At 31.4% G+C, this 11,936-nt stretch overlaps 1 protein-coding gene across 12 annotated transcripts in view; it reads left to right on the plus strand.

Annotated features, from left to right (window-relative positions):
• Positions 1 to 11,936, plus strand: part of Mical (Molecule interacting with CasL) — a 102,469-nt gene that overhangs the window by 68,738 nt on the left and 21,795 nt on the right. For 6 of the 12 annotated variants that reach the window (XM_065498059.1, XM_065498060.1, XM_065498065.1 and 3 more), the window contains exons 1-9: positions 4,953 to 5,016; positions 5,165 to 6,167; positions 6,230 to 6,621; positions 6,695 to 6,924; positions 6,991 to 7,123; positions 7,185 to 7,645; positions 7,719 to 7,780; positions 10,761 to 11,246; positions 11,642 to 11,911. In XM_065498059.1, coding sequence (XP_065354131.1) covers positions 4,955 to 5,016; positions 5,165 to 6,167; positions 6,230 to 6,621; positions 6,695 to 6,924; positions 6,991 to 7,123; positions 7,185 to 7,645; positions 7,719 to 7,780; positions 10,761 to 11,246; positions 11,642 to 11,911 — 3,099 coding nt within the window. In that variant the 5' untranslated portion in view covers positions 4,953 to 4,954. Of the gene's footprint in view, positions 1 to 4,952; positions 5,017 to 5,164; positions 6,168 to 6,229; positions 6,622 to 6,694; positions 6,925 to 6,990; positions 7,124 to 7,184; positions 7,646 to 7,718; positions 7,855 to 8,127; positions 8,418 to 8,520; positions 8,770 to 10,760; positions 11,247 to 11,641; positions 11,912 to 11,936 lie in introns of those variants that run through there. The other 6 variants (XM_065498061.1, XM_065498062.1, XM_065498070.1 and 3 more) reach the window with 5 other exon arrangements.

Here is an 11,936-nt window from a genome sequence, read left to right on the forward strand (position 1 = left end):
GAATTTTATTTCTCTGTAGCCAAGTCTTAAAAATTTTGGAGGTATGCTTAGGTCTTTATACTGTTGGAAACTCCCTTGGCATCTCTTCACTGGCATAAGGCAACATTACATCTTTCATTATATCACGGTACATGAAATGATCCATAATCCCATTAATTTTATGAATTGGCCCAATTCCTTGACCAGAAAAGCAACCCCAGACCATTACATTGTCTCCTCCATGTTTAGTTGTTCCTATGCAATACTTAGGATTCAGTCTTTCTCCTTTTGGTCTGCGTACACGCCTTATTCCATCGGAACTTTTTAAGTTGTATTTGGATTCTTCAGTGAACAGTACTGTCTTCCATTTTTGGACACTCTAGTCGATGTGCGCTTTGGCAAACTCCAGTCTAGCTTTCTTGTTCTTAGCTGATATAAAGGGTTTTTTTGCTGGTCGTCAACTGAATAATACGTCTTCTACTGCTCTTCAACGGATTGTTCTTTCGCTAACGCATAATCTTAAACTTGTTCATACTTGACTAGATTATGCTGTAGGATCTTTTTGAATTGCTCTTTTGATCAAGGAATCATAATATCGTGTTTTTTTTGGTGGAAGTACTCCAGAATGCACCGTTGATATGCGACCAGTCTGCAAAAACTTTGAAATGAGCCTGAAAAAAACTGATCTGTTAATTGAATATTATTTACTCAATTTATGTCGTGATAAGCCCGTCTTCAAGTACTCAATAACTTTAATTTTAAATTCACTGGAGTACTTTTTCCATGCCATTGTTTTTATTAAAATAAACTGTATCAAACTTAAATTATACACACTACGCCTTCCATTATTTTTATCTTCTGGAATTTTTAAATCCATTCGTTGTCAGTCCCGTCAACTCACAATGCAAATTTACAGTAGCGTAGTCAAATTTTTAAACATCTTATAAGAGGGTGCTTTTGTTTTGTCCGTTGCGTTTTGTATTTTTATAAGATTTATCATTTTAAATTAATTGTTCATAAAATTATCTTTTACTAAATGAATGTTATATGAATATTAACAATATAAGCTAATAATATATATACAAATCAGAATTCAAAAAAGCTTTTTTTATCAAAAAAAATATGTTTTGAAAAAATCTATTGAGGGGGTGCTTTAGTTATGGCCAATACTGTATATGATTGTTACAATCACAGGTATATGGCAACTTTATTAAATTATGGTCAACATAGTCATATAAATAATTACAGTGAGCATTGTTACGGCTAACATGTACAACTTTTTCTTTGAGTGTACTTACTATGCGAGAGTAGTCTTGAAAATCCATTGTTTTATACCATTCACCTTCGTGAGATAAGTATATATAAGTTTGTCATTCCGTTTGTAATTTCCACAATATAATTTCCCGAACCTATAAAGTATATACATATATTCTGGATCCTTATAGATAGCGGAGTCGATTATGTCATGTCCGTCTGTCTGTTGAAATCAACTTTCCGAAGCACCCAAATAACTTACATACACGGATGTGTGAATCAATATCTCCGGAATTCTTCCGGCTCGGTTGCTATCTCGAGAAAATCGGTCCACAAATGGCTGAGATATAAGGAAAAAACCAGGACAACCTCGATTTTTTACCTATATCTGGATTACTAAGTCTTAATATAGACAATATGGATATATAATGATAGAAATTTCAAAGACTTTTGCAACGACGTATATAAAACCATAGTAAGTTGGACCTACAACGGGTCAAAATCGGAAAAAATATTTTTTAACCCGAATTTTTTTTTTGCTAAATATTAAAAAAAATTGAAAAAACCAATTTTTTTAAAAATTAAAAAAAATTTAATTTTTTTCCAAAAAATGAAAAAAACAACTTTGGAAAAATAATTAAATTTTGTTTACCTAAAAATATTTAAAATTTTTATTTTGAAGTTTAATTTGGTGAAGGGTATATAAGATTCGGCATAGCTCTCTTACTTGTTTTATATATTTTTAATTTAGATTGCTACTTTTTTTAAAAATAATTATTTTATTTAACTCTTTATAAACGAGAAACCATTGTCCCGATATGATTAAAAGTTCAGATAATCATGTTTATAAGCTACTGCTGATATTCATATGATCTTACAAGTATTTTTGAAATGATCCTCGTATTTGTTTGTTGTACCCATTTTTTTTTAGTAATTTAGCTGATCTTGATTCTATTGTACTCAAAAACTAAAAAAATTCTTGGTAGTACTTGTATTATTTATTAAATGTTTTTATTATTATTGCCATTTGCCTGTGCTATTTTTTTTAGTTTTTGTTAACACATATGTCTGTATTTATTTCCTTTATGCGATGCTGTTTTTGATGTTTATAAACACAATATTCAGTTTCAATAAATCTATCAGATACATAAATACATATTTTATAGGTACATACACATTATATACTTAAATACATAAGTAAATACTTATGTTTATACATATTTATAAGTTTTCAAAGTTTACTGAACTTGTCGGCATTTACATGCATATTTAATAGATATTTATTTGTATAAATACAATACAATTGGTACATACATATGTACTTTTGGAGTTATAACCAAAAATATTTTTGTGTGACTTGCCTCACTTAATGAATGCCTCCACAGTAATTTTTTAATCGATTTCAAATTGTTAACAAAATTCGAAAAAAATCCACAGAGCTTTATGATAATAGATTCATACGAGTATGAAAATCTGTTGTGCATTATTTTACTGAATAAAGAAAGTAATTTTGAATATCTACAATTTCTCAATAAAAAGTTTGTATTGAACCAATTAATGATTGAACCAATAAACGTATCCTTCTATGGTAGTATAATTTTGAGTCCGTATTTTGTAATCCATTGGGTCTATGATTAAAAAATGCGGGATTTTTCAAGTTTTTTGCTTTTATTTTGAAATACAGTGGGACCTCGATTATTCGTATTGGTCGGGACCGGAAGCATTCTGGATAATCAATTTTCCCGGTTAATTGAGTACCAATTTTGAGTAATTTTTTAAAGGATTTTATGTACATGTTTAAATAATATAAGGATTTTATTAAATTTCGGACATATGCCCACAGCATTTCATTTTCTGGGCAGAGTAAGTTATTCTAAGCATTTTTCAAAACTGCAGAAGTAACAGTGTTCCAAGCGTTATTAATTGACAACAGTGCTTTCGTGATGTTTAACGCTTTCCTTAATTATTATATATTGATTGACGTGAATAGTTTTTGCACTATAGTTTTTCGATAATGACATTTAAAGCTCCATATTGCACACTGATCCATCGGTTGCATCAAAGACGTCACATTTGGTTTGGAAAATTGTATAAATCGCTCATTGCTTAGTTTTTCTATTGTATTTATATGAATGGTAGCAGCTATATAATCAGCTGAAGATTTTTTCCTAAGTTTGTGAATTCCATGTCGCTTTTTTGTTTAATTTTGAGTGGAATATTTTAGCCTTTTCATTCACTATTAATCCAGAACTTTTGGTTCTTCAGCCGTCTTTAAATATTTTCAGTTTCGAATGGGGAATTTCTCTTTTTCGTTTTATTCACATTGTGTTTGTTGTTCAAAAATAATCGAAAAAATTTTGCTTATAATCCTGGATAATTGAGGTAATTACGGTTAATCGATGCAAAAAAGTTGAAATCGATCCAAAATTTGTTTCTTTTTCTTTCACGGATCGAAGTTTAATCCCTCTTTCTGGCATCATATGGATTCCTTTTGTGTCGATTCGGCTGGTTTTCCGGGTTTCACATACGATCCCTTACGCTTCGCAAGTATTGATTTGGTGCAAAAATGATTTTCTCAAGCATAATTTTGGAAATGCAATATCGTATTTCAAGTTCTCACGGCTTCAATTCGTATGGTTCCCAATTTCCCTGCTTTTGGATGAATCCTGCTGCTCGCAAACATTTTGAAATTGCTGTTTGAGTAGCTCCCAATGATTTTTGTTAAGTTTTCCAACAATCTTCATTGAGTAATGCCTTCAATTCTAGATCTTCAAATTTTTTTGCCTGGGCGATCTGTGTCTTCCGTGTCAAAATCACCACTTCTGAAGCAAAAAAAAAACTATGAATAATTAAGTGAGAATAAATGAACGAATGAGAAATGAGAACAAAAACCAATTTTTCAATATCCGATTCCCGGAATTTCCGGGAATTAAAAACTGACTAAACTACAAAGAAAACAAGTTAGAACTCAATTTTTTTTTAAAAAAAAAAGTGATATTTTTATTATTTATTTGGGGTTTTTCGAATGAACATTTAAAAAAATAAATGTAAAACTGCACGATCTATAAATAAGGTGAATAATCTTCAATGAATTTTAGACCTATTGTTTCTAGGGTGAAGTTGCTTAAAATTTTTCGTAGAATTTTTTCCCATACTTTATTGTGTCCATACAAATCGTTCGACCCTAATGTACATATTTCAAACTACTTACATATACATACATATGAAATATATTTCAAATATAATTATTTTTTGTTGTTAATATTTAAATTAAATTGTCCTCAGCTTTGTGTAAATGGGTACTTGAGTGTATTACAATGTAAATTTATTAACATATAAAAAAGAATGAAAAACATTATGACAACTGCAGACATAAATAAATAAATTCTGTCAAATGATACATTATTAATTGATCATCTTGACTGTCTCTTTAAATATTCTTTGTAAATGATTAAGAAAGAAAACAAATTTCTCACAAACATTTTTAATTTTTAAATATTGTGGGTTCATTGACTTTTTGTTTCCTTTTTTGTTTTGTTTTTTATTGTTTTATGACTATGAATGGATATTTATTTTGCATTTGAATATATAAACTCAGGTGCTAGGATATGCAGTTTTCATTATTAAATAAACTTTCAAAACGAACAGCGACTCTAAATATAACGATTTATTTAAAAAAGTTTTAAATTCTGTTAACTAAATAATATTAAATAAAAAAAGGATGGCAGACGAAAATACCTCTCCATTGAAGACTACTATTTATTATGTCTGCACTGTAAAGTGGTAATTATTCGAAAATTAAAATGTTAGAATTTGAATGCTTTTCTTTAAAATTTAATTAGCGAGTAACAACACTGTAATATAAATACACAAAATCTTTATTGAAACCTTTTTATTATTTCTAATAATTTTTTTTCTTTTCTCTTTTCAGCATGAGTCGGTCAGCTCATCAACGCCAACAGCAAAAGCTGCAAATGCAGCAGCAGCAACTGTTGGCGCAACAGATGGCTGACAATGAGGCAGCCGCTGCTGCAGCCGAGATGTTTGATTTGTTTTGTTTGGCCACCACAATGCGTCAAATACTCGGCTTACATCGTCAAATGTGTGATGTTGTTGGCTTACGACCCGCCCCGCTAAATGAATTCTATCCGAAGCTTAAAACCAAAGTTCGTTCCTGGAAGGCCCAGGCTCTGTGGAAGAAATTCGATGCCAGAGCTGCTCATCGAGCATATGCCAAAGGTACGGCCTGCACCGGTGCCAGAGTACTAGTAATTGGTGCCGGTCCATGTGGTTTACGCACAGCCATCGAAGCTCAATTGCTGGGCGCCAAAGTGGTGGTGGTTGAGAAGAGAGATCGTATTTCCCGCAACAACGTATTGCATTTGTGGCCTTTTGTCATTACGGATCTGCGCAATTTGGGCGCAAAGAAATTCTATGGAAAATTTTGTGCTGGCTCCATAGATCATATATCTATTAGGCAGTTGCAGTGTATTTTACTTAAAGTAGCTTTACTCTTGGGTGTTGAAATTCACGAGGGTGTCTCGTTCGAACGCACAATAGAACCAAGTGGTGATGGTTGTGGCTGGCGGGCATCGGTTACACCGGCCGATCATGCAGTATCGCATTATGAATTTGATGTCCTAATTGGGGCAGATGGTAAACGTAACACATTGGAGGCTTTTAAGCGCAAAGAATTCCGAGGAAAGCTGGCCATAGCGATTACGGCAAATTTCATAAATAAAAAAACCGAAGCAGAAGCTAAAGCGGAGGAGATTAGCGGTGTGGCGTTTATATTCAATCAGTCGTTCTTTAAGGAGTTGTACCATACGACTGGTATAGATTTGGAAAATATCGTTTACTATAAGGACGAAACACATTACTTTGTAATGACTGCCAAAAAGCATAGTCTTATTGATAAAGGTGTTATTTTACAAGTAAGTCGATACTGTCATTCTTTGAAAATAAATTTATATAATTAAATATTCTTTCCTTGAAGGACTTTACTGATCCTGCTGAACTATTGGCTCCTGTTAATGTAAATACTGAGAAACTTTTAGACTATGCTCGCGAAGCTGCTGAATTTTCTACCAAATATCAAATGCCAAATTTAGAATTTGCTGTCAATCATTATGGCAAACCCGATGTGGCGATGTTTGATTTCACCTCCATGTTTGCCGCTGAATCCTCGTGTCGCGTCATAGTTCGCAAAGGCTTTCGTCTCATGCAATGTCTGGTGGGTGATAGTTTACTTGAGCCCTTTTGGCCAACGGGCTCTGGTTGTGCTCGTGGTTTCCTATCCAGTATGGATGCTGCATATGCCATAAAACTATGGTCAAATTCTGGCAATAGTACTTTGGGTGTTGTGGCCCAACGTGAAAGTATTTATAGGTACATTGTATAGGCAATCAAATCTATGCTATGTGAATATGTTTTTATTGAAATACTTATTTTACTATTTTAGACTTTTGGGTCAAACCACGCCGGAAAACTTGCAGCGTGATATTGGTAGTTATACTGTAGATCCTGCCACACGATATCCCAACTTGAATCGTACATCGGTAAATGTTTGGCAGGTTAAACATTTAATCGATACAGATGATAGTGGGGTTTTGGAACAAACGTTTATGGATACTAATGCATTACAAGCTACTCAGGTCGATACTCCTGTGCGCAGGAAACGCCGTAGTGGAGGTTTGTGTTCAACATAACCTTTTAAAGTTTTTAAAGTGCTAAAAATTGTGTTTTATCTCTTCACAGATACTATGCCTTTAAGTACTGTATTATTAAGATGGATCTGTGCCCAATTACATGCTTATGAATTTACCAAGGAGCTTAAAGAGGCTTCGGATGTTTTTACCAATGGCAAAGTTTTATGTGCTTTAATAAACCGGTAATAATGGGAATTGTTAATCCATAAACTAAAGTAAATTGTATTTTGTTTTCTTATTTAGTTATCGTCCGGATCTAGTCGATTTTAATACAGTCAAAGATTTAAGCCCCTTGGAACAAAATGATCTCGCTTTTAAAATATTAGACAAAGAATTGCATATACCACGCATAATGAGTGGCAAAGATTCGTTAAAATTAAGCAATGTAGAATCAAAAGTTTGGCTTAATTACTTAGAACAAATCTGTGAAGTATTTCGCGGCGAAATACCCCATGTTAAACATGCCAAAATTGATTTATCCGATCTGCGTGAAAAATACAAAATCAATAATACTCATGCCCAGCCGGACTTTTCGAAACTGTTACAACTCTCCACCAAACAAAAAGCCAAATCACCCATACAAGATCTGGTGGATGTTCCTCAAGTGGTGCAAAGACGCTCCGTATTGGATGAGGAGAAATTAAAACGCCAACGTCGTTACGAACAACAGTTTGTTGGTAATGCCACGGGTGCAGGCAATGCAGGTAAGAATGGAAATAATTTTGTAAAATTTTGAATCAATTTATTATTTTTCTATTACAATAACTTCTGTTCTAGCACAAACTGATACTCCTCGTCGTGCCAAAAAACGCCGTAGTGCCGATAAAGCTGCCAATATTGTGAGTAGAATTTCTGGATTTTTCTCGAATGTTATTTCTCATGTTATACATAGATGTTGAAAAGTGATCTTTTTTTTCATTACATCCAACCATACAATGGTTTTAAAATTTTGTATAAATTGTTATTTTTTTTCTCTTCATATTATTCATTTTTGTTACATTATCATTTTGTATTATATTGTATTTAGAAATTTCATTTTCAAATGATCTCTTAAGTTAAACAAGATTTTGTATAAAATTATATGATCACTTTTCCAACAGTATTATTATGTATTTCCTCTGCTACATTGTAATGTATTGATTGATATCTCTCATGTACATTAAATTGAAATTTTTGAATTATAAAGGTTCATTTCATAATAAATCATTATCATGAAAATACACATATATTGGGTAATGACATCATAGCATCTTCCTCATATGATCAGGTATTTCATCAATTGTCTTTGTATTGTATTGTTCCATTTATGTGTCATCTTAAATATTTTTTCAAATCGCCCTTCTCCCAAGAAAAGAAACAAAACCTATTTTTGTTTTAATTTATTCCAAAAAAAATGTAATCAGAATAAAAAATCTTATATTGGATTTACATTAAATGTTTGTGTTTAAACAAATGTTTAAATGTACGCGTTAAAAACTGTTGCATTACCTATTAAACAAAAAAACAAACAAAAAAAAGAAAGAAACCCAAAGAAAAACGTCTATCATTAACATTCCTTAAACAATTTTATATAAATCAGGAGGAACGGCAAAAACGTTTGCAAGAAATTGAACTAAATCGAAATGACCGTCAAAGCAAGCGGCGTCAGCAACGTTATCAACAAACGCAAAACTTTTACAAGTCTCTACACATGCTACAAGCCAATACCTTTTTACGTGAAGCCGATGAAAATACTCCCTTCGAGGACTATTCGATATTTTTGTATCGCCAGCAGGCTCCCGAGTTCAACGATCGTGTCAAAGATTTGGAAAGAAAATTACTGTATCCCGTAAGAGATGATCAATGATGTTTTGATGACGCATGTGCAATGAATTTAAGTGCTTGCTTTTGTTTATTCCGAAAATAAAATAATAAAAAAAATGTGTTTAATGTTTTCTAACAGCTGACCTTAAATAATACAATACATAATAGTTATAACATTTAATTGTTGTTGTTGTTTTTAAACTAATTTAATGAAAAATAAAAATAAGCAAAACAATCGTTTAATAATTACATATGTACGTATTTACGTACATTTCATATGCATACATTTTATGTATAAGGAAACATTGTTGTTTGGTGTTCAAGTTTGTCATTGTCACAAATCTAATTTGATAAAATAGGAAGCAATGAGTGGATTTAAACTAAATTATTATTTCAATTGTTTGCATTGCCTTTTTCGCTTAAAAATAAAATTCACATACATACATATAAGGTTGTATGGAAAGTCCATGATGTTTTGCAATAATGCTTTTTGTTTTTGCTTAAACTTCACTTTAATTGACACTAAAAAAGCATTTACCCAATCAAGTCCTAAAATGTTTCGAATTAGTGCAATAAAACTGTATCGTTGAAATTTTACATTTTGAAAGTGCGTTTCAGAGAGTTGTTATTTATTTAAAATGATTTTTATGAAATATTAGGTTTCGCCATTAAACATAAAGATATATCTATACTATCTGTCTTTCTAAAAAATATACTATAGACAAAAATGGGGTTTAAAATGTTCAAGTTATTAAAAATTCCGTCTACCTTAGGTGTCTCAGGCAGAGCTTCGAATTGATTAATTCACTAAAATCTTAATTCAGAATTAAAATATCAGCTGTTCATTACATAAATCCATTCCCTAATACTTATTATTTAGTTTCATTCAAAGGATTTTATTGGAATAGAATTCATTCATTGTTCAATCAATTCTTTCGAGCCTTTGTTCTCAGGCGATCTTTAAAAGAAAAAGCAATATTATTTTCTTATACATAAGATCTGGGTCTAGGCTTCCTAATTTTCGGGTTTTTTTCCATTTTCGAGATATAATAAAAACATCTGTTCATATTTTCTTTAAATATGAAAATCCTTAGAAGTTTTAATGTTAAGCACCTTAATAATTCCTTGAAGAACTTAAAATTTCAATTTAAATTATGTCGACAAGTAAATTTTCCTGATTTAAATAAGCATTTTTGTCACACAGTTAAACTAGTCTTGGATGCGATAACCCAAATTATTCATTTTAAATTATAGAATTTTTTTGTTGTAACTGAAAAATTTTAGTTGGGATGACAAAAATTGGATTATTTTAATCGTAATTCTTCTGTTGCAAATATCAAAAATGTCGATTGATATTATCGAATCATTTGATTGACAATAAATCACAACGAATCCTGTGGAATTTTTCACGATTAGAAAATTTCAAAAAGTGTTTTTTTTTTATGAATTATAAAATGCTTTTATAGTTTTTAAATTTTTACTATGGTTCTTCTAGACTATGGAACTTTGGCGAAATATTTATTAACGAAGCTGTTCTATTCTACAAGTCAATTAATTCTGAAGCTTTGATTTAAAATAAACTAAACTAATATTTTCAGTGTGTTGTTTCGTTGTTTCTTTTAATTGATTAATTAATTATTTATTGTTTAACTTTTGTTGTGTTAATTACATTTTTATTAATTTTATTTTTATTATAACTAAATTTTTATAATTTTTTTCTTTTCGTTCTTTCGTAATCCTCCCTTAAACCTAATTAATGCATTTGTGTTTCCTTATTTTCCTAAATTAAACAACAAAATCAATAACAATTCAATACACTAACAACTAAAAAACAAAAACACAATTTCCCATCATTTACACTTATACCTCTACCTTTTCAACCTTATTTCCAAAACTCAAAATCCTGGATGTAAAATCTCAATATATAAAAACAAAAACCAAAACCAAACAATTCAAAATTCGTCACCCAATTGCCCTCTAAAATAAAATACCAAACAAAAAACAAAAAAAAAATAGGATCGTGAACGTACTGATATACCCTCAGCTCTGCCTCGCAATGTAGACGAACAGTTTAGCGATCGTATCAAGTCTATGGAACAGCGTATTACATCGCGTAATGCTTTTGGCAATGACAAGAAGCCTAAAGATTTAATGCGTGCCATAGGAAAAATCGACAGCAGTGATTGGAATGTGCGAGAAATCGAAAAGAAAATTGAACAGTCGAAGAAGACGGAAGTTCATGGACCGAAAGGTCGCGAAAAGGTGCCAAAATGGAGTAGAGAACAGTTTCAGGCGAGACAGAATAAAATGTCTAAACCCACCCGCCAGGATTCAGCTGAAGAGAAATTTAAAGAAATCGATCAGACACTTAAAAATCTGGATAAACAATTGAAAGAGGGTAATGTGTTGGAAGTGGGTAAAGTTGCTTCGATAGCGGGGCAATTTGTTAAACGTGACGATACCTCGGAAGAAAAGAATCCCCCTACTGTAGTACCAAAATCAGTGAGTACCATCATCATCTATCCAAACATTAAAAACCGCAACAAATACACAATTTTTATCTTTACTTTACTTTATTTTAATTTCTTTCTGTATACATTTTATTTACATTATTATTTCCTTAATTATGACCCAATTTTTTATTTATGTAATTGATTTCATACTTTTCATCAATAATGTCTAAAGAAAATCGCACTCTCAATAGCAAATATAAAAAAATCTCGCTTCATAATTTCGAAAATTCATTGAACCAGTAACAAAACACATCATTCACATTCAAAATTAATAAAATTGTTCAATTAACCATAAAAATTATAAAGAAAATGTACTTTACAATAAAATAAAATTATTGTATCACTCATTGAAATACTAAATATTTAACTGCTTAATATTCTCAGAGTACCAAAGTGGCTTTGGCCTTTAAGAAACAAGCTGCCTCGGAAAAATGTCATTTCTGCAAGCAGACAGTGTATCTTATGGAAAAATTGCAAACAGAAAATCTGGTTATGCATCGCGGTTGTCTTAAGTGTCATCATTGTCACACAAATCTGCGATTGGGAGCGTATGCGTTCGATCGTGAGGATCCCAATGGTCGATTCTACTGCACTCAACATTTTAGATTACCAGCTAAAGCAATACGGCCGGTGGTACGCAAACCAGGACAAAGGGTATTTATAAATAACCATATTTTAG

This window comes from Calliphora vicina, chromosome 1, assembly GCF_958450345.1.
Source record: "Calliphora vicina chromosome 1, idCalVici1.1, whole genome shotgun sequence".
Taxonomy (NCBI): domain Eukaryota; kingdom Metazoa; phylum Arthropoda; class Insecta; order Diptera; family Calliphoridae; genus Calliphora; species Calliphora vicina.